General features: G+C 36.0%; 2 protein-coding genes across 3 annotated transcripts; one reads left to right on the top strand and one right to left on the bottom strand.

The window, feature by feature from the left end:
- Nucleotides 1-217: 217 nt before the first annotated feature.
- Nucleotides 218-18929, top strand: sfxn4 (sideroflexin 4). 2 transcript variants are annotated; one of them, XM_088916755.1, is made up of 15 exons: nt 218-374; nt 960-1025; nt 1586-1648; nt 1748-1774; nt 2336-2390; nt 3215-3240; nt 3811-3864; nt 4544-4606; nt 5251-5319; nt 11235-11325; nt 12258-12373; nt 12759-12844; nt 13139-13256; nt 14377-14490; nt 18222-18929. In XM_088916755.1, the coding sequence occupies exons 1-14, from the start codon at nt 333-335 to the stop codon at nt 14452-14454; spliced, it is 954 nt and encodes a 317-aa protein (XP_088772881.1). In that variant the 5' UTR covers nt 218-332; the 3' UTR covers nt 14455-14490; nt 18222-18929. The 2 variants fall into 2 exon arrangements, with proteins under 2 accessions (XP_088772881.1, XP_088772882.1); XM_088916756.1 differs by lacking the exon at nt 18222-18929 and adding an exon at nt 18118-18199.
- dennd10 (DENN domain containing 10) lies at nt 17677-26654 on the bottom strand. Its single transcript, XM_088916754.1, has 9 exons — nt 26591-26654; nt 24179-24375; nt 23610-23689; nt 22882-23030; nt 22214-22325; nt 20921-21021; nt 20369-20476; nt 18942-19036; nt 17677-18641 (listed from the first exon to the last, which is right to left on the bottom strand). The coding sequence occupies exons 1-9, from the start codon at nt 26634-26636 to the stop codon at nt 18474-18476; spliced, it is 1056 nt and encodes a 351-aa protein (XP_088772880.1). The 5' UTR covers nt 26637-26654; the 3' UTR covers nt 17677-18473.
- Nucleotides 26655-27724: the final 1070 nt, after the last annotated feature.

Raw genomic sequence — 27724 nt, 5'->3', positions numbered from 1 at the left:
AAGTTGTCAGTATTTCCTGTATGTCCGTAGCAGGGAACTCGCGCACATTTATAGCGTCATTCATAGGCGTTTCAGACATCCTGACTAGGGGGCGCTAGCAGCTGCACATGAAGATTTCATTCGGTTTCCTGAATACTTAGTCAATCAGCGCTCCTCTGTTTTAAATTCACGCTGCTAAAACGCGGCTGGGCTCACTTTGGATATCTTGGGGGAATGACCTTGTACTGTACGTCCTGTCCGCATACCGAGTCCACGCCGACGCCAAACTTGTGCAGATGTGCTGCAGAATCTACTGTCAAAAACTCTGCTAGTGTGCCGGTGACACCGGTTAAATGGATCATCATAACTTACAGTACTGGAGAAAAGAAGGACAGGTAGAAGCTTAATTTCTACATAACGTCTTCACAGATCACCTGTGGTAACAATATAGATTATGTGCTAAATCCACCTCTGTAAAAGTATGATTTTGGTACTAACTAATTATAAAGTGCAAATGTTTTATTTGCAGTAGTAACCTGTGCTTTGCAGTACCACGAGCAATCCGTACATGTCGTTTTTTCCAAAGTATTTTGCATTCTTTACTTTATTAGGTTAGTTTAATATCTATATTAAACTAGCTATGCTAACAGTATATCTATAAATGGCATTCAGCACATTACACATTAATACGAATACTAAATATATTTCTTGTTATGACAAAAAGCAGTAGGACAGAAGTTACAAATCTTAAAAGTGTAATGTGTCGCATAATAGTTACACGCTTTGTTTTTCTTGTAGACATGCTTTACAGATGCGGTACTTCTGATGTAAAAATGTTTACACTTTGCTAGTGCTGGGTGATATTTAATTCATGAATTATCAGTAAAAGTGCATGTGGTGCATTTAAAAAAGGTAGTATGCATCCCATCAGAGTGCTGCATTTATTTCGTTTTATGTTTCTCGCTTTTTTGTTTGGGAAGACCTTCATCGGGAGGATTTTGAATTGGGTTGATATTTTAGACCCAGTTTCTCTTCTTGCATCAGATGTAAGTATATTTCTTGCAATCCAGACACTGTGTGTTAAATACGTTCATTATGAAAATTCATAAAAGTGGATTGGCTATCTGGTTAAATCTAAATAAGATACACACATAGAATAACGTATTTGTAAAAAAAATAAAGTTCAGTATCCATCTAGATGCTGTCAACTGAGGTTCTTTATTATTTATAATTTAATTCAAAAAGTTTATAAATATACACAAACAAGAAGTAGATCAGTTTGTTTATGTAAACAAAAATTATTCACTGCCGTTATAAATGTTTCCCCGTTTATTGCACACATTGAAGTTGTCTCGTTATACCAGTGGTTCTTAACCTGGGGGTGCGAGATATGCCAGATTTGTTTAAAAGGTAAATCTAAACACAATTTTAGATTTTAGATCCAATTTTAGATCCAAAACACAATTTACTTAAATGAATTTTGATAAGGTATGATAACATTGTGAGAACCAAATTTGTGCAGACTGTAGTAAAAGGTTAAGAACCACTGCGTTAAGCTATGAATAACAAACACGTTTCATTTGTGCTGGGATTCCATTTTTTTCAGGGCGAAATTAAAAAAGCTTGCACTCTGCTGGAAAGCACAAAAGAGAGGTCTCTGGACAAAAAGGTAGCGTGAGTCCTAGTCTCTTCAGGCATTACGGTCTATCAACACTGTTCCTGTTACCCTGTTTCTGAATCATAGTGTACTTTATTTTTCTGATTTCAGGATAGAGATGCCTGGAAGCTGAGTCTAGTAAGTAGTCACTTCCTTTTGGTATGTTAATTGGTCAGAAGAAAGCATATTTAAATATTTACACAACACAGCGCCCGTTTATTTTAATTGCAATGATAGGAATTAACACAGGTTAATTTAATTTGAAACTTTGTTTCTGGCACACAGCATCAATACTCCAGGGTCAGGCAGTCTTGATAATTCCAGTTCCTCTCATTGTAGGAATCAGTGCTTCAATCAGTTAACAGTTATTAATTTAATTGACATTGCTGGTGACTACAAACAGCTAAGGATTATAATGAGCAATGGAGTGCATTAGACGTTATCGGGTTGCCAACCTTTTATTGCATATCATGAACATAGACATGTAGTTCCAATGTTCAGAATGGAAACAGCAGATTAAGGCTCTATGTCCTTATGTCCCAAAAAAGTCACGGTAATATTTTTATTTATAAGCTATAATTGTTGCTGTAATTTTTCTGATTGTGTTTTTGTCTTTTTGTTTTGTTGAATTGGCATGGAGTCCTAAAAATGCAGGAATCGTTATGTAAAATAAAGCTTCATTTTTGGTTTTATTTATAGGCTTCTGTTCATTCCGACACTGGTAATGTGATTCCACTTGTATTCCGGCCTCCAGGTAAGAAAAGATTTAAAGATTTTGGGCAGTAGCAGCTTTGCCGAAGTATTCACCCCCTTCTAAACAAGTCAGTTTATACAGCTGGGCATTCTCAGGGACAAGCTGCTTGAAGTACATTGCTCAAGAGTAAGACAGCAATGGGAATCCCCAAACCTTCCAGCCCTAATGCTGAGCCCGACCCACTACTCCACACACACTACTCCTTACAATTCATTTCTTCCGTTTGAGCAAGAAAAGCCTTGAATTTATTTACAATGGCTTACAAAAGTATTCACCCCCTTATTTTGATGTTGAGTTACAAAGTATATCTACACATTTTTTAAACAAATCACTTTGATTATAACTCGAATGAACTTGAACTTGAACTTTATTGCCATGTGCAACTGGTACATGTGCTGGTACAATGGAATTATTACTTACAGAAAGTCTCTCAATTGTTAAAACAAAGAGCACACAAGGGCTCGTCCGGGATTTGAACCCGGGACCTCTCGCACCCTAAGCGAGAATCATACCCCTGCTCAAACTTGACACTTTCATGGGTAAAAAGCGTTAAATATCTGTAACTACTGCAAGGAAAATAAAAAAAAACTTCTGTTTGTATAGCAAAAAACTGCACAATATTTTCATTGTTAAATATTTAAGGCTGTACCTTTCATTTATATCTGATAAACAATTGTCAGCTATGTACTTAATACTATTGTAGAATCATTAAGGGAAATGGGAAATAATCAAAAGCCCAAGCCATATTCCGTATGTCAATAATAAAAACTGCTGATGGCATATTTGATTATTTGGTAACACTGATCTTGTTTATTTCATTTCAGCTTTCCTACCAATCGCTGCACCTTTGGTGAGTAAGGTGCTTCTATGTTACATAAGGTAAAAGTTAAAAAATATTAGATGTGTAGACCAGCATGTATTTAAAGCCATTATCTTGTGTATTTTTCATTGTTAATTTTTAATTGTTGTAGTTTGTAGTTGTTGTTGTCATTCTGTAAAGTGCTTTGAGAAAGCAACTTTAAAGGTGCTATATAAAATAAAGTTTATATTATTATTATTATTATTATTATTATTATTATTATTATTATTAATAATAATAATAATAATATAGATTCTTTAGGAATTAATTGCAATATTTCACATACTTCTTTTTAATTCATGGAGCTACAATTTGATCTCATACATTAAACATTTTGAGAATGGTTCAGTTGGTGTTGGGATAGTTTTAGCAGAATTAATCTAAGGTCAATGGAAAAAATACTGATGGATATCTATTTAAAAATATATATATATATGTCACAGTCTCCATAAGTACAGTATTATATTACCTTCAACTGTTTAGATATTGATATTTATTAAACCTGTTTTATCTTCCAATAGTAAAGTTGTATTTTTAATTATTTTTCTAACTTGCTCTCAGGTTATAGCCACCCTCATTCCTCACAGAGGAATGAAACCAGCTCTATTTTGGCAGGTAAATGTGCTATAACAGAATGATGTCTTGACAATTCACCTGTCAAATTGAATTGTTGATTTATAGCCCTAATGCCCCTTATTTGCTGAAGATCAAGGGTTCCAAGTAAACTAAATGGAAAAACTTGTTTACAGCAAAATGGGTCAAAATCCCATAAAGAATCAATCACACTCTTTTCAAATGTAATGTGTGGGTTCAGTTTTCATTTAAATTTGTTTCTCAAATGAATCTTTCCTTGCATTGATTGGATTGCAACAATTTTGTAATCATCTGCAGCTGATTTGCAAATCACCCTTCACTTTTGCAAAACCAGGTGATAATCCTAATGAATTGATAAAAATAGTGAAACTTGAAGTGAAGTATTTACTTTCTCATTTCATATGTAATTTAGCTCAGTTGTGACTTACGACTTACTGCCTATGACCATATTAGGCCTACTTAAATAGCTGTTTCACTATTATGTTCTTAATTTAATTGACAGACATCAGAGACGATCCACAATTAAGACTGTTGACTGGCATTAAATTCTCCTTATTGTAGTGAAATAAAAAATACATTTCTTGCTCGACAGCTGTAGAGCTGTGAATGTTATGGTAATACATACCATTCAGTAAATAGAATGTGGTAATGAATTACTGTATATTATGTACAGTAGCTGTGATAATATTCTTCTTTTCAGTTTTTATTTCACAGTTACAGTGCTGGTTTTAACTATGCCAACAGAAATACCACAGTCAGTCAGGTAAGATGGTTGCTCTGGCTTTCTTAATTTGTTGTATATGTCATTTCAGGTAATTAATTTGGACTAGGGAAAGTAGTTAATTATCCATTTACTTGTCTTTAAAGGGTGTGTTGAATTGCCAGCATATTGCAGTTCAGTCAGTCCCCACTCATTACTGTTGAATGATGTTTGCCGGGGTGGACCTCTGTAGTCTTGGAGAATCATGTTGCCAACTCATCTTGTAGGTGTCCCTTAATGATTAAAATGATCAGGACTTGGAATACATGAGTTTTGACTAGTATTGTATTAAAATGATCATGTTTAAATCAGGATCAGCTAATAGTCGTGCTTGTGATCTACAAAATGTCATTCTAGATGGGTTGCACAGTGGCTTTCAGGTTAGCACTGATTGGGTGGCTGTGTTTGATTTGGTCTGGGGCACCTTCTGTGTGGAGTTCACATGGCCACATGGCTTTGGGTTGGTGCTGAAAAATAATAATTTCAGCTGATTTATGATTTGAGGATTGGCCACCTCTGGTGTATACTATACTTCTTTAATATTATGCAAAAAAGGAGAAAAATATGTTTGGTGTGTCAGGCAGATCTATTGAACAAAATCAAGTGTAAAAATGATTGTAATTTTGTCTTTCTCTTGTTCCTGACAGGAAAACAAGATGTCATTTAAGCAAGTTCTTTTGGTTGCTGGATCAGTTTCATTTGCAACATGTGCTGGGGTAGGTGTCTAGAGATTGCCCAGGTTTTGTTATTTTGTACTCTGTGTGATGGTGTCTTGAACTTTTTAGGCTTCTTCTTAGGTGCACAGTTACATGTATGTTTGAGGGATGATTTCTTTATATAGGTGATGCAAGAGGAGTGTGTTTCAGTAGGAAGTAAATAAGAGGGGAATTATAAACTGATGCGGAAAAGTTCAATTTTAGTTTGATTCATACAGATGCAGCCATTCAAAGTGCGCGTTACAGACACGTACCGCAGGTGGCGTCGCGCAGCGTGACGCAAGATGACGCGTGGCACCGCAGTACGTGATTGGTTGACCAACAGGGGCACTCGTGGTCCGTTGGTCTGTCGTAGAAAGACTTACTGTACAGTAAACGTCTTTGCTGTGCCCGTTGTAGATATTGAATTTTACCACTGAAGGGAAATCTTAGTAGCTGAGCATAAAAAGAATAGGAGCATACTGTAACGCGTGTGAAGGCCATAAACTATATTAATTTTGGAACATAAACATACAGTATATACAGTAGCTGGTCTTGGTACTTTAAAGAAAAAAATACACACCAGTATTCCATTTCTCCCTAAACATTTTAAGCTTCGAAGTCTTTAACTAACGTGATACCGGAGTCAACAAGCATACTTTTAGAATTTGATTAAAAGGGAATATAATATGGAATCGCGTATCTAAAGAATTTAATAACGGTATGATTATATCCGTGTACTGCGACAGGGCTGTGTAGGGCTGTTTCGCCTCTCACTTCATGCAACTGTACCAGGAAGAGGATTTCTTTCTATTCGAAACGTGTATTTTAAAAGTTTAAGAAGTAAAAACCTTACAGCGTACACAGATTTCTAAACTGATCAGGATCGTTATCTTTGTCTTATGCATAATAATGTTCACCGCTCTGTCCAGCAAATTAATAATAAACTTTATTTTATATAGCGTTTTAAACGAATAAGTAATTAGATTGCTCACAAACCTAATCACTTGCTTTTTCTTTTTATTTAGGCTCAGATTTCAACTATAGATCGTATTATTAATAACCATAATAACAACCAACCAACAAAAACAACCATATAAACATAATACCAACCAAAAACATAGATAACGACCACAATACAAAATCAAATATATCAAACCAATATACTCTCGCAATTCCTCCAATTATCATAATCCCGCCCCTTATGCAAAACCAAACCCTCCTCCCATCCCAGTTTCTCCTCTTTATCATAAACAAAATCCACTTCAATTTTCAACATAAAGCCTTACTGCTTGCTGGGTTTTTGAGGGGGGGTGTCTTTCGCTGGAAATCTCGCCTGCTTCTACTTTACAAGTACAACACCCTCTCTGCAGGAGTGCTGGCTGTGACGAATTAAACCGGTTTCACAAGTATTGTAGGAAGTACAGTGTTAACTGGTAGCTGGGCACCTCAATTAAGTCGCTTTAACATGCTAATGCGTTGGTGTAACAGTCCGGGAGTGGCAAGCTTCTAATGTCAACTCGACTCGATTGGAAGACAATGAACGTATTTTAGCCCTAAATGAATTAATAGCAAACATGGTTTACATAAAATACATTTTTCCAAGAAAGTTTATAATAATGCGATCTATAGTTGAAATCTGAGCCTAAATATAAAGGAAAAGCATTTTCAGAGAGCAATCACGCTGTGTTTATGTAGAAAAAGCGATTAGGTTTATGAGCAATCTAATTACCTATTCGCCTAAAACGCTATATAAAATAAAGTTTATTTAGAGATGAATGATCAGTGTCGCAGTTTAAATAATTTTCGTAGGAGGGCTTGGACAGATTCCAAGTGCATTTTTGCAATTTACGTTGTAATACAGTTTAGAATACAGTTAGTCTAAGCTTTATCAGCTTTATTTATGGGTTGCAATTTAGAAAAAGTCAAAAACCGCACTCAAAATGCAATTTAGAGCTTTCTGGCAAGGGGAGACACCCAAATTATAATGTAACATGCCACTGTTTGTGCATGAACAAAGTTATACTGCAATTTTCCTTAGATACACGATTAAAAAAAATAAATTTTTTGAATCCCCGGCGGAACACACTCCATAAGAATCAGCGCTTTTATACAGTATATCGCCTTTAAACACATATATTTAAACACGCGTTTACGATTTAAATCAAAACGCGATTCAAATCAATATAAATGTTTATTTTGTAACGCATAGGTGACTATTCATTGTTATTAAAAAGACTTAAATTCGATCATGTTGTGATATTTAGAAATATAAATTTGTTTGGTGCGAGTGAGGTTTTATTTAATCTCTGACCAAGGGAAACGTTTCATTTTTTCAAAGAAATGTTTGTTTAAAAATAAAGTGATACACCAACGCATTAGCATGTTAAAGCGACTTAATTGAGGTGCCCATCTACCAGTTAACACTGTACTTCCTACAATACTTGTGAAACCGGTTTAATTCGTCACAGCCAGCACTCCTGCAGAGAGGGGGTTGTACTCGTAAAGTAGAAGCAGGCGAGATTTCCAGCGAAAGACACCCCCCCTCAAAAACCCAGCAAGCAGTAAGGCTTTATGTTGAAAATTGAAGTGGATTTTGTTTATGATAAAGAGGAGAAACTGGGATGGGAGGAGGGTTTGGTTTTGCATAAGGGGCGGGATTAAGATAATTGGAGGAATTTGCGAGAGTATAATGGTTTGATATATTTGATTTTGTATTGTGGTCGTTATCTATGTTTTTGGTTGGTATTATGTTTATATGGTTGTTTTTGTTGGTTGGTTGTTATTATGGTTATTAATAATACGATCTATAGTTGAAATCTGAGCCTAAATAAAAAGAAAAAGCAAGTGATTAGGTTTGTGAGCAATCTAATTACTTATTCGTTTAAAACGCTATATAAAATAAAGTTTATTATTAATTTGCTGGACAGAGCGGTGAACATTATTATGCATAAGACAAAGATACCGGTCCTGATCAGTTTAGAAATCTGTGTACGCTGTAAGGTTTTTACTTCTTAAACTTTTAAAATACACGTTTCGAATAGAAAGAAATCCTCTTCCTGGTACAGTTGCATGAAGTGAGAGGCGAAACAGCCCTACACAGCCCTGTCGCAGTACACGAATATAATCATATCGTTATTAAATTCTTTAGATACGTGATTCCATATTATATTAGCAGAAAAGCTTAAACTACCACTTTTTCACACGCTATTTCACGTTAGTTAAATTTAATTTATTTATATATTATATATTTATATCTCTGACCAAGGGAAACGTCTCATTTTTTCAAAGAAATGTTTGTTCACAACGGCGACTGTCAGAAGATAGGACACAGCGGCTCAGGCACCCGCTGAATGGAAAAGGGGCACTTTAATGTTCTGTATGGCTAATACTAAAGCCAATACTAATATTCAATACTTTAATATCCTTTTCTGTATGTTTAACAATAGTGGGTACTGGCCTAATTCGTCCCTGCTCCCGTTGTTAGGTGTTAATGTGTTGTTAAGTGTGAATTTGTAGCTGTTTCCCTGGGGTCTGGCTTTTTTTCTGGAAAACCATAACTGGTCTTGTCCAGATTGACTGTCGGCGCCCAGGTCTGATCTTTGTCTTCTAAGCTCTATGTGTACAGTGGAGCCTCCTGTCCAGCCAGCACATGTCCACAGACATTCGCAACAACGACATATCATAAAACGTTTGCACATATAGTGTGCAAAAATGCACTTTATTTACTAAAAATAAGACAGAGATACTGTATCAATTTATGTTGCATTAGCCTGATTATGATTAAAAAAACACATATAATTAAACACGCGTTTGCGATTTAAATCAAAACACGATTTAAATCAATATAAATGTTTATATTGTATCGCATACTGTCCAGCCTCCATTTCTCTATAAAAATTTACTCTATTACACACACACACAATAGAAGCAGGAAGCAGAAGCAGGGACCGTTGTCAGAAGGGAAGAAGGTGACTATTCATTGTTATCAAAAATGACTTAGAATCGATCATGTTGCGATATTTTGAAATATAAAAGTCAATTGATTGTCCATAATATCGCTATTCTATTTTTTCGAAGAAATGTTTGTTAAAAGAAAAGTCCAGCACCAGCTGGATTTGAACACACAACCTGCAAGTTGTTAATCAGGCACGTAGACCAGTAGGCTACAAGACAACTCGCATGACAGGGAGGCGAAACAGCCCTACATAGCCCTGTCGCAGTACACGAATATAATCATATCGTTATTAAATTCTTTAGATACGCGATTCCACATTATATTAGCAGAAAAGCTTAAAACTACCGCTATTTCACATGCTAGTTAAAAACTTCGATGCTTGAAAGGGAGAAATGGAATACCGGTGTGTATTTTTCCTTTAAAGTACCGATTCCTGGAATCTGACTGGCTGACACCCTTCTGAAGTGGTTCCATAAAATCTGGTATACGGAAAAGAAAGCATTGATAAAAAAAGCCTGGATTCTCATGTATCTCATACAAGTATATTTTAATACAGTCTTTGCTGTGCTCTTGAGGATCCTTGTGATATTTTGAGCTCTAGTTGAATGATAAGTGTCGCATTTTAAATCATTTTCGTAGTTAGAAATTATGAAACGCCCTGTTAAAAGCAAGAGAGTTTTTATGCCCTTTGAAGTAAAACAAAATGCCTGACAAAGTATGGCTTGGACAGATTCCAAGTGCTTGTACAAATGTGCTAAAGAAATTATACTTTGAGTATACAGCTTGTCCAAAGTCATTCATTATTAATACTATTAGTAATATCTTCGGTAAAGGCTTTGATGCATAAATATTTCTGATAAAGGTAGGTTGTGTACTTTTGTCCAGCTGAGCAATCTTGCTTTCATAAAATATATATGCGATTCAATATTATATTCAATATTATATATTATATATATAAAATGTTTAGGGAGAAATGGAATACTGGTGTGTATTTTTTCTTTAAAGTACCGAGACCAGCCATATACTGTATGTTTATGTTCCAAAATTAATATCGTTTATGGCCTTCACACGCGTTGCAGTATGCTCCTATTCTTTTTATGCTCAGGCACTAAGATTTCCCTTCAGTGGTAAAATTCCATATAAATATTCAATACTTAAACGGGCACAGTTAAGACATTTAATATACATATACGTACGGTATACAGTACAGTTTGCATACGGTAATATGTTTATGTTCCTAAATCAATCTCTTTTATGAGCATGTGTAAGGCATGGTGAATCGATTCTCAAAAATTACTGTACTTTGCATGATTGGAAAAAAATGCGTGATTGCGAAATGCTGTGGTGTTACTTTTACAAAGACGGTCAATGAAAAAAAGAATGTGGACCAGGGCAATACTTTGAGTTTACAGCTTGTCCAAGGTCATTTATTATTAATACTATTAGTAATATCTTCGTTAAAGACTTTGATGGCTACAGCTCAAACATGAGAGGTTGAGCTTTATTAGCTCCACCTTGCGGAAATTCCGGATACTATTATTTTGCTAGCGGTATTTACCGGTAACTTGCGGTATTTACCGGTAACTTGCGGTAGACTGCGTACAGCATACCGGAAAATAATGCGGTATCGCCTGCGCATTTTGAATGGCTGCATCTGTATATCTGAGTGCAACAAACATACCTAAATGTAAAGAAGTGTTTGGAATAATACAAGATATCGTACATGCCAGAACAACTTTGGCTAGATTTCTATTATTTTTATGTTGCCAGTACACTCATCGGGAAAGCTCCCGGAGTGGAAAACGATGGATCACTTAGCTACACAGCTAGAAAACATGCTAAGTGTGGGAATTATAGGTCATTTTAAATTCCGATCTGTTGATTAGGGATTACGATTTGCTCAGAGATAGTGTGTTTCTTCTCTCCAGATTGTTGGTTGAGCAATCTACAAATTCAGTTTTCTGTTTTCCATCCATAGGCCATTCCTCAGTATATGATGAAGCACTATGGAATGAAAAACCCAACAGTCCAGTTATTCTTCAGATCAGTCCTACCTGTTCCTCTTTTTGGTAGGTTCCAAACGTTGTATTAAATGATGTTAACCGAGTCCTATTCTGTCACAAGTGCCTTTAGATTTTACTTGGTTTGTACACATTATTTACACTTAAAACAAATATTGCCCTCTGACATTGTGCCTGCTGGTTCACCTCTTGGTTGTCTTTATCACAAGAAGTCCTGCCAGTCAGCAGAGGAGGACTTTCTTGATCTGCTCCTGTGGACGCAGCACACCTGGAGTCAGCACAAAATGAATTCGGGATTATAACCAAAGTCTATAACTTGCAACTTTATGAGTATGACGACAGACGTGTACAATTTCTGGGATGAGTTACAGTTGATAATGTAGCCAAACTATTCTACTGTGGTTTATTCACAAAGTGCTCATTGTGGTACTTGTGTATCCTGCATTGTATTAAATGTTATTCTTTACGGCGAAGTTTTTTCTTTCATGCATTCAAGTAGGAGTATCAGCTGGGAATGTGACGAGTATTCCCTGTATACATGTATTGTTTCCTTCAACTGCTCTGTTTGTGTTTTAGTAATTTCATGCTGACTGAACTGATGGGGATGCACTTTATTGTTTTTTCAGACAGATTTTTTTTTCAAAATTTGCCAGCTTTCTGGTAGCAGTACTTTTTGTAGGTACTTAGCTTTACTGAGTCACTGTTGGTCTATAGCAAATGATTTTTGATTAAATGGCATTCTGAAAAAATGGCCCACTGCATCAAAGGCAGATCCGATATCATATAAAAATTACTTTTGAAATTTGCAGGTAAGTGGATCTTTTAAGGAATATGTTGTGTCTGTGATCAGGGCAAACCTCTCATCGGGTCAATCATCTCCAACTAGTATGACATGTATGGGTTATTTATTTTTTTTTACTTATTCTTAATATGAATGTAACTGGTTGTGTGATGTGAATGGTGTCTTTTATTTCTTTTAGCTCTTTTGAGCGCCTTCAGTTTGTTTGTTGTGAGATCTGAGGAGTTTGAAAATGGGATCCAAGTCTTCGATTCCAATGGGAATGCAGTGGGAATGTCACAGAAGGCTGGGCTGAAGGTAAAGGGAAAAGCCATTCACCTTGTTTAGGCATGTTCAGTTGATTATCCAAGGAATATATCATCATTTTTAAGAGTTTTGAAAAGAAGTATGTTTGATGCTTTCATTTAAGTTAAGCTCAAAACTATTTGGTATTTGGTGTACCTCATTTCAGACAGAATTTAAACAGGTTTAACTCTCATTTCTCAAGATATAGCTAAAAAAATGTAGAGTTTCAGTGCTGGTAACTTTTACAAAGGAAAACAATACCTGGAATGATGTAATGTAGATCTTCATTTCTTTGTCAGTCCTATATGGCTCAGTTTTCTGAAAAGTCAATTTGAATGAATGGAAGACACCTTTGTTTAGCACCTCTTTAGATGACTGCTTTCTTCCTTTTTCTCAGGCGGTGACTGAAACTGCAACATCCAGAGCTGTACTAATTGGCACCACGACAGTAGTGCCCAACCTGCTCATCAGTTTCCTGCGCAGGTGAAAGATTTGTTCCTGCAAATTATTTTCTGTGGTGTTAAAACACTTTTCTTACCCCATTTCCAAGAACATGTTAATTTCATGGTTATTATTCCCACTGGAGTTACTTTGATGTCAGTGTACTGGCAAAGAGTTTTTACCAAGTTTACATGGGACAGGCAAGGTTTTTCTTCTTCCTGGAAGAGGCGGTATTCCTGTATAAAGGCTTTTTTCTCCAGGTTGAATGTAAGCATAGTTGTTATGTAAGGATAGAATGCGGTACATATTACTTAAACGTTTTTTTTTCTGTGTTAGAACTAAATTCATTCAGGGAAGACCTTTGCTTCTGGCACCACTTAGACACATAACTGCAGCTCTGGTGTTTGGATTAATGATCCCTGTGTCCTTCAGCTTGTTCCCACATGCTGCAAAGGTAAGACTCTGTGTGACTAAAATAGTATGAATACAGTGTTAAAAGTGCAAGAAAGTTTCCCTTTGGTATAAATTAGTTTTTCTAATAGTCTGTTTTGGTAATTAAATTAGAAGAACTTTAAGGTCCTTTTTAGAGAGTTTACATACAGTGTATCCCTTGGTTGTTTTTATACTGCAGGAAATTATGCACCGTAAAGCCATGCACACTCATATCTGGCTGTAGTTAAACACACAGGCATGTTGCCTGATTTTCTGTGTGCTTGGATCTCAGGCTTTTGTTATTTTATTTGTTGAATTTTAAGACAGGAGACCGTTAAGTTAAGTGAGACCAAACTGATACTGACTGATACTTCGGAGAATGTTACTTATAGGACTTATTATACTTGCTATAATAGTCATTTCTTTAAAACACTTCACATAGAATCTTTTAAAGTGTTATACCTTTAAAGTGTTTGAAAGTTAGGGAACACATTATGAAATTGATGGGTTTTAAATGTCTTACAATTGATAGGAAGTTAAGATTGTAGTATACGTTGTGATATATCCAGTTGTTAAAACTTAAAGACCTTCTTGTATGTATGATTAAAGAATTATTACATTAAGTAAAACTTGGGAAAATATTTAATGCCTGATTACATGTAGATTATTATTCAGTTTAGCTTCTTACAGAATGAAAATGCACTAAAAAACAAAATTGCAAAAGCAGTGTAAGCTGCTCTAAAGGAGGGCTTAAGGCATACATTTTATTCATTAGAAATGAGAATTTATGTTATGATGTTTCTGCCTAAACAATATGAGGCATGTAGCCAACATAGAAACAAAGGCCACTCATTCATGTTAATGGGCCTGGAATTCTAAAGCAAGTACTGCAGCCTGCCTGGTAGTCAATGTGGTGAAAGTAAATATCTATGAAGTCAGTATGCTGTGGCTGCAGTAGCTCAGTTTCCTGTTTTCAGTAGCAAGTCATGATCCCCCTCTTTGTAAAACTCTCCTAAAATCCTGAAATGTTCCCACTATTTATTTCCTATGTTTCACTTATTCATTACCAAATATTGATCAATGGTTATATTTGTCAGCCAACCATTTACTGTATTTTCTTTCTATATTGTTTTTTTTTATAGGTGCAAAACAAGAACTTAGAAGAGGAGATCCAAGCACTGACAGCAGACACACATCTGTACTACCACAGGGGCCTCTGACTTTTCAGCGATGCTGTTCAGATACTGTAGAAGAGGGTAAGAAACTACTGAGACACTTAACTGGAGAGATGGTACAGTAGTGTTAGTATAGAGCCGGAAGGGGCTGAGACTTCAAAACCTTAGACAAAACCTTAATGGTCTACCTCCAGTATCTGGCTGGAAATTCAGTGCCTAAATGGAGCTCCTACATACTTTTCAGTTTAACACATTACTACAAGGTAGCTGTTTCCATAGTACTGTTTGATTGCAATAGAATGGTTTTCTATGGGTTTTGCCATCTATATCCCATATGGTTTAAAAATGGTACTTTGATAAATTATATTGGATTTTGGTAGCATTCAGATATGAACAGATTCCACTTCAGAGCAGAAGAAGATTAGTTGATCTGAATGAAGCCCACCAGGTTCAGTAGTTCAGTACCTTCCTTTGCTAATATTCACACTCTGAAAACACTATCTGGCTAGGTGACGATATCACAGACAATTTCTGATTAAACCACAGTGTGTTAAACTTGGAAAACAAAGACAGAGTAAGACTGTGAATTTATTTGGCACGGTTATTGTATTGACTTGAATCTAAATGAACAGCAATACATTTATCCTTCAGATATATACAATCTATTAAGCCCAGGAACCACTTGTATTTTTAATATTTTTGTGAATCAGCTGCCATTGTCTTACATGCTTTTCATAACATCAGCGTTATTTATTTCAATTCATTGTTTTAAAAATGCAGATTTGTGAGCTACACATGTATATTGACAGAGAACATTCTAAACATGGTGGTGACATGACAATAAATAAAAAGATTTTGTTATTTTATTTTTTGTTGAGGCTTCAGTATTACAATTCAAAATAAAATCCCAGTCACACAAAAACTTGTGATGATTAATTCTTGATGCAACAAAATTAAATCAGTTCTTGTTTATTATGTATGATCATCTTGGAAAGTTTTTAATTGAACTTGGGAACTCGGCTCACCATACTGCTGACTTTAACATAGTTGTACATAGACAATTACTCTGTATTCTTAAACTCACAGCTTGTCATCTAAAACAAAATAAAAAATGTTTATTTACACATTCTTGATCACACATCCAATTTTGCTGTGTTGTGTTTTCTAACCCCTACAGAGTTTCTTGATGAAGGGACCTGCAAACTGTACAATATACTGTACATATTGTATATAACATAATACTAATATTACTGACATAAGTATACAATATTAATGATGGATACACAGAAACATCATGTAGCATTCTTATTAGGCATATATATTTAAATGAGCCTTTGGGTTACTGAAGAATATTGCAGTGTATTGGCACTGTGATTTAAAAACATCATCACTTCTAACTAATCAATTCAGAACAGTCATTTAGCATCATACTCATATTAACAAATCCTGTGCACAAAATCACTGTATCTCTGTCAGCTGTAGAAAGGGGAACAGTTTAGTTCAAAATTAGTGAAGCATGGTTTAAAAGTAAAGCTGTAAGTCTTCTTTTATAAAACAAATTAAACTCTATAAACAATTTTAGATTTAGTATTTTTTAGCCTTCTGGTGAATTTTGACTTGCAAACCTAAAATAAATACATTTGGCTTGTGAAGTTAGCCTATTTTTCTGTTCAAGACTGTTATTCTTGTTCTCATTAGCAGTTCAGTTACAAACCTGTAAATATATATGATCAGTGGAAAAGCTTCATTTCCCCTTATTATTTCTTATGATAATTTAGAGTGCAACAGGAGTTTGTTTGGTTTACTCCTCAAAACAATTTCAGATAGTAGTGCATTATAGATGTCATGTTAAACAAGACAAACTATTCATAGTACTGCGTAGCATGCTGCAGTACTGGAAACTGGTTGGGAAGAACCTGCAAAGTTCTGGAACTAAATAGAATAAGTGCTGAAAATAAAACATAACTTTTTTTCAGAGAAACCATAGTACTTTATGAAAATGTAGTTATTTATCAAGAAATGCATATACTTTCCTAAGATGTGTATGGCTTTTGTCAGAAAAGGGGAAATGCTGTTATACTTGCAGGATTAGTTTCTTATTCATTTCATTGGGATTTGTTAAGTGGAATCATGTTTCCCATGAAAAGGAATTCAGATACCTAAGAATAGTTCTTCAGTACACTTGTTCATTCAACATTTTTGGAATTACTGTAAAGATCTCTTTTTTTATTCACTTTTATTTTCCTCTTGTTAATTTTCTTTGTGGCTTGTTTGTGCTGCTGCACATAGTTCATATCAGTATGCCTGTTTTAACCCCACTTTAAGTAACAAACATCTCATTCTTGTGTTTTAACCCAGGAAAGAAATGTATTACATTTTGTATTTTTATTATAAGGCTAGTATTGACATCATTCATTAGGAAACATTCTTAAATTTGGCAGGTCAGAAACACTTCTAGTGGCATGAATTGCCATAAATGAGTTTTGTTAAGATGTTTGACAAATTCTAAACTAATTTTAAAATTATTATTCATATTCTTTTTTATGATTTATAGTGCTTGTTTATCGAAAAGGATCCTAAAGCACTTTACATATAAAAAAAATAATGATTTTACAAAAACAAAAGATAGGTCCATCTAAATGTAACAAGGTACTGATTATATAAAAAATACAAAATCCTTTCTTCATAAATTAGTCTCTTATTTAATCACATAGCTAGCATTTAATAACTACCAATGTAGCCTAAGACTTTCACACTGACTACAATTGCAATGTAGTAATCTGTTTTATGCTAAAATAAACAGTACTTTGTAGGGAAAAAAAAAGTTGGCACTCAGGCTTTTTTGAACACCTTTAAATGAGATTTTGTTAATTGCAATTTCATCTGTAAATAACTATTACATTAATTGAAATTGAATTAGAAACTAGAACCCAGTTTTAAAGAAGAAAGGTAGTTTAATTTTCATTTTTGATACTTATGGCAGTCTAATTTCTAAATCAAGAATGGATGGTGGAGCTAAGGAGGACAGTATTTGTATTGAAACACGATATGTCTGAATTTGTACTGTCAACCGATGTTTTTTTAATCAGGCACTGATAGGGGTTGAATACAAGGCATCAGTCCTATGGGGTTAATTGTTGACTTTTGAGTAGTCAATGAGAAGGACTTGCAAAGCATGTTTACGATTACTTGTAGTAAGAAGACAGAGTTCACTTAATTCAAAGTGTGGGACAAAAAGCAGAAGGCACACCTATTCAGGCATGTTGATCACGGGGATAAATGGTCTTTATTAGGAGGGTCAGTTGAGACACACTGACTGCAAAAAGCACTGTTTGCCACCTAGATACTTTCAAAATTGCTGATCTCCAAAGCTCTTCCTCATTTCCCCAACCCCAATCAAATAGTTTTGTTTGTACTGTTTTTTTGTGTCAGATACTCAGACTATCAAACAATTGAAATAGTGACTGTATTTCATTTCTGTAAAAATCACTTCCACTGTAAGTCACCCCAGAATTGTTCTTATGTAGACTTATGCACACACTTAAAGAGATCAATTGAAACAAAACTGCTTATTATTTCATGCCCTTCGGCTACAGGCTGCATTTTACTTCTTTGCTGCAAGCAGAGAAAAAGCTCTCATTTCTTTGTATTACAGCAAGTTAAAAAAAAGAGCTTTAACTCCTAACAGTTCTTTTATTTTTGTGTCAGGAGAACGTGTCTCACGAAAATTAACGGCAGTCTGAGATTGAACAGGTCTTGCTCGTCACTGGATCAGTTCTGCTAAGCAAAGTATTTTCCGTTTTGTAAAACAGAAAAACAAGAGATGATGGAAATCGAAAGGAAGCCCCCCATCTGTCAGTGGAGCACAGACGAATGCTCTGCAAAATGGAAATGCATCCATTAACAAACATTTAAACATTGGTGTTAAATGCTGAAGCTTTTGTTTCTTGAACTTTGCTTTCTAACTGAGGCTACATCATATAAAACGGATTCAACTGCTTGACTGAATGGACCTTGGTCCCCTAGCGCCTGCCGTATGGCTGTGGAAAAGCGACATGAAAGTGTCAGATCTGCAGAAGCTGCTCGGCTGCTGCTAGGTGATACAGGAAGTTCTCTGTTGCCGGGGGGAAGCGCCGCTGCCTCAAGGTCTCCAAGGTGATCTTGGAATTCTCGCTTTCTTCTGCCAGAGATGCCAAGTTGGTAAGAATCTCTCTGGTTTTGACTGCAATGTCCTGGTACAAAGAAGTGTGAAGTCAAATGCGTCATTCGGCCAATTAGGCATAGAAATGATCAAAGCTGTTAAAAGAATTCTACATGCTACTTATTATATTCTGTATTGTTCTGTTAATTTTGCAGAGCTTGCAGTCACTTGCTGTTTATTTACACCTCCCACATTTTCCGAAAGCATGAATTATTTTTTTTTAAAATGTCAAAACTGCTTTTAACATTTAACTCAAGCTAAATACTTGTATTTATTTGTGCAGAAAATAAAGGGAGGAAATCCTGGCAATCCTGGTTTAGCTCTGCCTCACCTTAATAACCTGACTGTCGGTTCGGTCAGCATCCTCTGCAGCCTGAACGATGAGCTGCCCAATGTCTTTGTGGAGTTTTCCCATTGTCATCGCCTCTGAAACGGGAAGCAAAGCTGTGAGCGGAATGGGGTTCTGAAAGTGTTTCTCGTGTAGGCCATAGCCATTCTTAACTTCAATATTCCAACTGTAGTCAAATCAATGGAGTTGATTAAAGTTTCATGTCATCAGAGGCTTATGAAAGTAAACCAATTTGCAAGTAGATTAAAAAAGTTGGTATTGATAGTATGGATCTATTTTGATGTACTAAACTACATTATACTGAATTTCTGATTAATACGCTAAATGTTCCTAATGCAGACTTTGGATTGTAGGCATATGATTCTGTTGTTCATATTGGTTCACCTGGCTTTACACTGTTGCAGCTGGAATTGACCAAATGAGAATAAGACACACAGGATTGTACCAGAATTTTTCTCTGCTAGTATGTGTAAACTGCAAGAGGCCCCAATAATGGTTGGAAACTAAGGCAAGAAATAATATCCTTAGTAATGAAGCATGTAATTTGCTAAAACATGCACTTTAGTTTACTTAACATCTGTCTTAAGTATTTCTTACAGTATTAGTGTTTTCAAAGAACAAAGCCTACAAAATAAGTCCTTCACAGAATTATTAGCTATTGTAAATGTTAATATAATTATATATATAATTATATATTATAATATAATATAACTAATATAATTAAGTACTTTACAGTCTTTTTACAGTTTACAGTCAGCATTCCTAGTGAAATTGGTCATTTTTTTAATTGTTGTGAATGTATTTAAAGACTTTAACAGACAATACTTTCTTTGGTTTCTTAATTGTAGTACGCTTTACAATGAGAGCTGTACATTATATCAGAATAATAATGCTGCAGAAATTATGGCAAAAAGTGAATTCTGATCTGCATTAGTCAGAGGATTTTGTTATATGAACAAACATTCCTGTTAATTAAGCATCTCCTGGCATCATAACAGAAACACTGTAGCCTGAACAGTGAAACAAAGTCCAGTAAGGAAAACACAAGTAGTAATTGAAACTTAGAGTAAATTGTGATATACAGAAATCTGCTGTTTATTTTAACAGAAACTCATGCAATTAACAAATTCTTGTATTCATTTTTTAATTCACTGACCAAGAACCAATATACTGTATGCAGTTATATGTACTTTGTTTTTTTTTTCTGCCTAAACCTAATGCCATTTGACTCATTTAGATAAACTTGGTCCTTGGAACCTCAAATTATATATCTTTTTGACCAAGAGGGAGTTAGAACAATCCTTTGTGTATTAACTGACAATCTCAAAAACCCCATGGTAGAAAAACCTTGACGTCAAGACAACAACAGTGTGACAGCTAACATTAACTAATGAATTCAAAGCACTCACCTTTTGCTTGCGGTGAAATTCTGATTTCACTATCAGGCAGATTAACATAAACATCATACAGGTCAGATCTATTGCTTACTTCTGGATCAATAAATCCTGCTACATAACCTGTAAGGACAGCAAACACAACCTGCACTGAATTCACAGAAAGAATACTGGATGTCCTGCTTACATTAGCATTACAATGCATTTTATCACTGTGGGAAGGACATCTGACATCTATAATGTTTTTTTTTCTTAAGAACCATAACTTTAGGTAAAAGGCTCTCATGACCTTATGTTGAATATTTTTACATTTGGCCATTTTAAATGTTGTCAGTTACATAAACAGAATTTGTATAAAGTCTTTATTCATGAAAACGAGGACACATTTATTGAAGAAAGACCTGGGTTTATCCCATGGCAGGCAGGGCCTATACACGTATTTAACTGTTCTAAAAGAGATCTTCCACTGTCGAGTTGAATTTCAGAGCCCTTATAAGTGGTTGTGAAAATGGTATACCAAATTGCAGACAATTCAGCTTAGAATGAAAGTAGTTTATTTGTTCATACCTGTGCACATTTGTAAGGCTTCCAGTTCATAATTGTTAAGGTCTACATAAGGGTGAAGGATGGACCAGTCCTTTCGATGCCATGTTAGTGCTGGGAGGGCCCTGAAATGCACGCCAACATTTGGCGATTTAATAAATCAGATCTGCCTCTGACAAAAAGTGACAACCAGTAACGATGGCATGGACTCTTTTTTTTAGCCTTGCAGGTTTAAAGGGCAACTGCAGTCCCAATTTCTCAGATCAGTTATTAAATCTCGGTAAGAAAATAAATTCATTGATGTTATAGAAAAAAAATCTACAAATTTCGCATCAAGCACAAAATCGTGAACTTTGTGAAAGTACTGTAAGTTGCCATATTATGGCAAAGTAGTTCAGGTGGGTAGCTGCGTCAGCATGCATAGTCTGCAAAGGAACAAGTAATAGGTTTATTCCATGCTGAAAAGAGAAGAGAGAAAACGCAACGTTTCGGCTGTGAAGGCTTCTTCAGGTGTAACGTTATGTTTTCTCTCGTCTCTTTTCAGCATGGAATAAACCTATTAATTGTTGCTTTGCATATTATGGCAAAGTTGCATTCGAATTCCCATGAATTGCGACATGATGTGGCCCTTCCTGCTCACTAGTGACTGTAATGACTAATGTAATTCAGTGTGCGAGCAAATACTTACAGGTTGTGCAGCAGACATTTCACCCAATGTAATCTGCATGTAAAGTTAACAAGTAGTATTTGTCGTCAAAACTGTCTCAAAGTCAAGAGCAATATTTCTACTGGATTCAAAGAGATGTGTTCACAAGTCTGCTTCTTTACAATGTCATAGGACTGCACACGGCATCGTAAGTTTTGTTGCCTTATTCTGAATTGCAGAACAGGGTGCTGGAAATTTAATCTATTTTGTGATTTGTAATTAGTTTTACAGGTTACTGTGTACATTTGACTTTTCTTGATGTTTGAAATGCACTCATCCATGCTGATTCTTTCTAACCCCAAAATATGAAAATAGTGTTGCAGTTCGCCTTTAACCCAATTAAAAAAATATTCCAATTTATTAGATGTAAAACAAAATTGAAAAAAAAATCAAATTTTATTTAAATATTTTCTAATATCTACCATTATGGGGGGAAAAAATCTCAAATATAGCTATAGAACAAGTAGAACACGTGAACTTGTTTGAAACAATATAATGGTATAGAATTCTACACAATTTAACAGAACATACTACAGCAAAATCTTCAACTTCACACCAAAGTGAATTTGGAAAGGTATACAATTTTAGATACCCCCCACCCTCCATATCACCTTGTGAACTCCTGGAGTGCTTCAATTCGAGGGTGGTGGACCACGATCCTCTTTTTCAACATCAGAGCAGTGTAAAGGATAATGGTTTCCATTCCAAACTGAAATACCACATCTGAAAAGGGAAACCTTGTCAGTGCAGGACAGACAGTACAAAAAATCATGGACAAATCCTAGTGCTGTTGTACATTGTCCATGATTTTTATACCATCTAGTGCTGTTGTACACTGTCCATGATTTTTATACCATCTAGTGCTGTGATACACTGTTACATGATTAATAATTGAATGGACCTGCATTACAAAAAACAATGCACAAGGCAAGAGGCAAGTTCGGCTCTTCCTGTTCTGGCAGCACAATCTGGAAGCCCAGAAGCAATGGCAGGTTTGGAAATGTTATCTTAGATCTTAGTTCTGCTAATTATATTAGTGTATAACTTTAAACATTCCTTTTTATCCCTCCACCTCTAAATAATCCTTAGTATATTTGGGTTTTGTGTATTAATTTAATTCTGTTTTGCACATGACTGGCTGGTATTCTAAGGTACAGATTCCTAAATGTAGAGGAACGGCATATTTTGATTAGAACAAACACCTCATTACTTTTTTTCCTGGTAGATTTAGCTATGACTTTAGGGCAACGTGGCTGCAATGAAACTAAGCCATTTTTACCTTTTATAGAACCTGCTAGGTAAGCCTTTCTGACATCATAGTCCTTAATGAGAAAAGACCCGTTCTCATCACTCTGACAGATGCCTTTGGTGAGTACAGCAATGTAGCCTTCCATCATCTTGACAGGACTGCTATATTTAATGTATATCCTAAAAACAGGAAAAGAAAAATCCATGCTTGTTACAGTTTTGTGAACTTAATCTCTTCCTGCTTCATGATCTACCTTTGAATAGATTTTTCTGACTCTGACTGCGATACTTTTACTTCTCTACAGTTTAACAGAATTCAACAGTTGCATCATCCATTCGCCTGCAGATGACGCTTGTTCTAGATCTGCACTAATGGGCATTGTCATATTCTGGAAAAGCCCCAGTACACTACAGTACTACTACACTACATAACTTGTTAAGTTTAGTGATCAAGTAGTCAAATGTTATGTACTCAAATGTATGTGACATTTGGTGCGTCTACAAATAGTACCATGTGGGAACATGTTGTACAAGAGAACACATTTAATAAGCTGATGACTATTCCTGTCACATACTGTACTATCACCAAGGTGCTGCTTCAGTAGGTTCAATATGTTACAAAAGCTTGTGTGGACAGTTAAAGAAAGGAACTATTCATTAAAAGGCCTGGATTCTTTTCATTATTTCATTGGTTAAACCCTTACTGTATTTTAACTGTTACTATCAAAACTCATTGTGTTAGGGATTAATAGCACGTACCTGCAGAGCACTCTGCTAAAGGCAGCATACTTCTCAGGGTTGAAGTCTTTTGCTGTAAGCACTATTGAAAAGTGGGTGACCTAAATACAAAAGGGGATAAAGCTTTCTTTGAAACTACAAATTGCTTTTGAAAAGCAACTGCTTTTAAAGATGCTATTCAAAATTAATTTGATCGTTGGACTTTATTGGTAAATCAAAATTTCTCAAGTCATGCGCCATACCTTAGCTAAACAGTTCCATAGCTAAATTCCTCCTTTGTGTGGATTACATTTAATAGGAAAAAACAACGGAGTTGCAATTTTTCCCTTTTAGAATTTCTGTGGTCTTATGGTTTTTTTCCACTGGAGGTGGTGATGCAAAAATAATGCTTTACAAAAGAACCGTGCAGTCAACTCGATAGATCTAGAAAGAAACCCTCAAAAGCCTGCTGTCTGATTCACGATGCCTCAATTGCTTCCTTGTAAAGATGCATTTTTTTATTATTAATGGCAAAACGAAAGAAAAGAAAAGAAAGACTTTGCTCTGTGGGCATTTCGGCACGGACTGCGGGAACCCGGCAGCACACTCGCCTTCTGCAGGCCGGTGGGCTCCTGCACCTCCGCGGTGGTGATGTAGTACCACGTCCTGCGGAACTGGCCGAAGACAAAGGTGTGGAGGGCGAGGCTCTCCCTGGTCAGGCAGCACTTCCCCAGCAGGAGCTCCCGCAGCTCGGGGCCGACCGAGGGGTAGCACCACACCCACAGGGCATCGCCGTTGGTGTCTCTCTCTGAGGCGGGAGAAGATGTGCACAGTCAGAACGCACAGGAGCAGCATGTAAGTGAAATAGCTGGAAGGCGTGCTTCTGGACAGAAGCTTCTGTCTCTCTTGCCAGGGCACCGGGGCACCGGGACCGCGGGTGAGAATTATGTGAGGGAAACGCCTTGGCCAGTTACAGTGAACTTGTTTTACGAGATTGTCATTCTTAACACCATTAAACACATGTGGAAACAGGGTGCTTACATGGGTTACCTGCGTGACCAATTCAAAACGGCTGCAGTATGAAATCTGTAGACCATGGGATAGTGAGATTTGGTGCGTCTACAAATAGTACCGTGTGGGAACATATTTCCAGCAGAGGGCGCCACATCAGCTCAATGTTAGAACCAGTTAAACCCATGAAGGCTTCCTGTGTGGAAGGACATGATACAAAGCTGCTTGATAACTCGACTAGGTCAAATCACTTATAAGCACACTTGAGCTTTCTCAAATACTGTATCCATTTTTTTACTGCTGTTTTTTTTTATCAGTGATACTCTCCACATCCCAGCTACAAGTCAGACCTCCTCATTATCCCTCATCAGAGGAGGACAGTAAGCTATTCTCGCTTGATGCTGGTCCTCAGTGGGTGCTGGTTCAGTAGGGGTTGCAGTGATGAGGAGAGCCAACATGAACTCCCTCAACCCACAGGAATGTAGTACTGAACATACATCTGTTCATGTAGACTCTGTCGATATGGTGCCTCTAACCTACAATAAATATCCTGTGTTACACCATGTAGTCTTGAGTCTTGTCACACATCTTTCTACCTCACTGGGGTAAACAATCTATTGTTATCCAAATCTCTCAGGAGCTCTAGTCTTTCTGTTTCTGTTCAACCTGAGCTCTCAGTTGCCTTGCCAAGCTTCTCCCTGCTCACATTTTTTTGCTAATCAAATTTAAACTTTGTTTTCAAACATTGAGGTTTTTAAATAATGCTTTTCACAGTAACCAAAAAACTTTTGCTAATATCAAAATATAAATAGAGAAAGAAAATACAATAATACTGTGGAAGGTGTTGCTATTAGAAATAACAAAATGATTAAAAATTACAGTAGAGCCGATTATTCGAATGAGACCAATACTGACTCAAATTTGATAAAGTGCTAGTTTATGAAAACTCGGGCTTTTAAATTAACAGAACCAAAAAGAGTTTTATTTGGTAACTCTGCACTACTATGTTCACGTACGTTTCTGGGGTAACAACTGCTATGTTGTGTAAAAGCACTGACCCAAGCGATTCAGTAGCGCTGTACATCGCAGAAAGGCCTGTTTTAGTCTCAATCGCACGATTGGTGACGTCACGCTTGAACACAGAACGACAACTCAAAATGCGAGAATTACTGCGAGCTGTCTGCTAATATGACCTGTTTTCACACAATTAGCATTGTAAGTTATACTGCTACACGTCAATTTACCTAACTCGTGGTAGGTCTAAAGTAAGGTCAGCTCTCACTTTTGAGACGAGTTCGTGCAATTCAGTAGTTGGGAGGGAATGCAAAATACACCGAAACAATATGTATGGCACAATCTGAGAGAAGGTTAGGATGTGCAGACATAAAAATGAGCAACGGAGTCATTTTGAAAAATGAAAACATTCTGAAACAGACCTTTGAAAGCTTACATGCCGGTGTCTGTTTCTACACAAAAAACGACTTTGTTTATTTTGCATATTCATCGATAAGGAAACATCATTCATACGTGTCAACAGTTATAAAATAAATGCAATAAAACCAAGACCTTGCTTTACATTATCTTCTAATTTTAAATGAAAAATCATAATACGAAATGACAACTTTACTATGAGCGATAGTGAAAATGAAATCATGTGACTTCTAAGGTGGACGATGAAAATCGTATTAACATTACTAGGGCTGCATATTTAAAGCTGAACATTTATCAAGGACTGGTGAGCTAGACAAGTGGCATTTTAGTAAGTCATGGCAGAAACGATATTCGTTTTTTAATATACTTTTCAACCACTGGATCACTGGCAATCGTCCTGTCTCAACAATATTTCCCTATTTCCGCTAACACACTGCAGTTCTCTCTCTCTACAAAAAACCTCTCAGATGACACAGAAGCGGTATCTTCACCCCATCGTTAATGAACTTGCTGCCACGGACAAAAACTGTGAAATGTTTAATGAAAATTCCGTTTAAAATGAGAACTACCCAAATCCTTACCAATCAGTCCAACGCTTAACATCAGCTGAGTTTCAGCTGCAGCCATCTTTCGCCACCCCCCTCTGCGCTGGAAGATTTATAACAACTAAAACAATGAAAAAATACCTTACGACATCTTTACGCAAAACTGCATGCCATCAATTAATATATAACTGTAAAATGTACATTCATTCCAGTAAATAAGATTTCAACCGCGTATCGAGGAAAACATTTTCTTTGCATTTTTATGCATCGTTAAAGACATCATGTTGTACAGCATTTTCAAAACTTGAAAATGTTGCTGGTCTGTACTATATCCTTAGCAAGTCAAGCACAGCGTTTGCTCCGTATGCGGTGTTAATAGCGAATCAATTTATATGATCGTATAAAGAGGTGACAACATTAATAGCATGAATCAGTCATTAAAAATAATTTCAACCTCTATGTAAAGAGGTACATACATGTGACTGTTAGTCATAGTGCTAAGTCCAGATTTCACCTTAAGTATCTTTAGAGGCTCATATTATCATATAAAATTGATTAACCTTTTTTTTTGCTGTGACACAATTTCATCTACAATTCTTCAACAATTTAGTGACATAATTTCTTCTCTTTGCATTAGACATTATAGGGATTTTTTCTGGAACGGCAAGTTTTTAGTTAATTGTATTAAAATACAGTAATACAGTTCTTTAAAATTATTGTAGCCTACTTCAAGGGTCATGTTTTGGCCGGAGTAATTTTGCTTTAAAGTCATGTTGTAGTGTCTTATTGTGAAAGAAAATATAGTTGCTTTCACCTTAACGCAATACAAGGTTTTGTCTTTTCCCTGCAGACATTATGGCTAGCCGTTTCATATTCTTAAACAATGAGAGGTGTCTGTGCGGTATTTTTGCATTAAACCCGGTTATTTAAGGGGTGTCTCTTAATACCATTATAATTTCAGATATGTTACATTGTATTTACAATGCAAGGCGATCAGTTACTGAATTATTTGTCTGGAGAATTATAGTCTTCAAATGTGTTAGAAAAACGAACAGCTGGATGAATAGACGCATCATACCACGCTGTTGCAAGTGCTGTTGCAATTCCTTGTCTATCGCCCCCTATTGGCCGTCAGAATACTGCACATACGGGAGCCGAGTGTGTCGTGGC

This window comes from Atractosteus spatula, chromosome 5 (assembly GCF_055471065.1).
Source record: "Atractosteus spatula isolate fAtrSpa1 chromosome 5, fAtrSpa1.hap1, whole genome shotgun sequence".
Lineage (NCBI taxonomy): Eukaryota > Metazoa > Chordata > Actinopteri > Semionotiformes > Lepisosteidae > Atractosteus > Atractosteus spatula.
This window is presented reverse-complemented; position numbering and strand designations above follow the sequence as displayed.

Bases quoted from the DNA above. Each gene is read 5' to 3' on its own strand.
- sfxn4 (XM_088916755.1), top strand. From the start codon at position 333: ATGGATCATCATAACTTACAGTACTGGAGAAAAGAAGGACAG. The intron at 1,649-1,747 runs GTAGCGTGAGTC...TTCTGATTTCAG, and splicing joins AGAGGTCTCTGGACAAAAAG to GATAGAGATGCCTGGAAGCT. The intron at 13,257-14,376 runs GTAAGACTCTGT...TTTTTTTTATAG, and splicing joins TGTTCCCACATGCTGCAAAG to GTGCAAAACAAGAACTTAGA.
- dennd10 (XM_088916754.1), bottom strand. From the start codon at position 26,636: ATGGCTGCAGCTGAAACTCAGCTGATGTTAAGCGTTGGACTGATTG. The intron at 23,690-24,178 runs GCGAGTGTGCTG...TTTTGTATTTAG, and splicing joins AGCCCACCGGCCTGCAGAAG to GTCACCCACTTTTCAATAGT. The intron at 20,477-20,920 runs GTATGAACAAAT...CTGTCCTTACAG, and splicing joins AGCCTTACAAATGTGCACAG to GTTATGTAGCAGGATTTATT.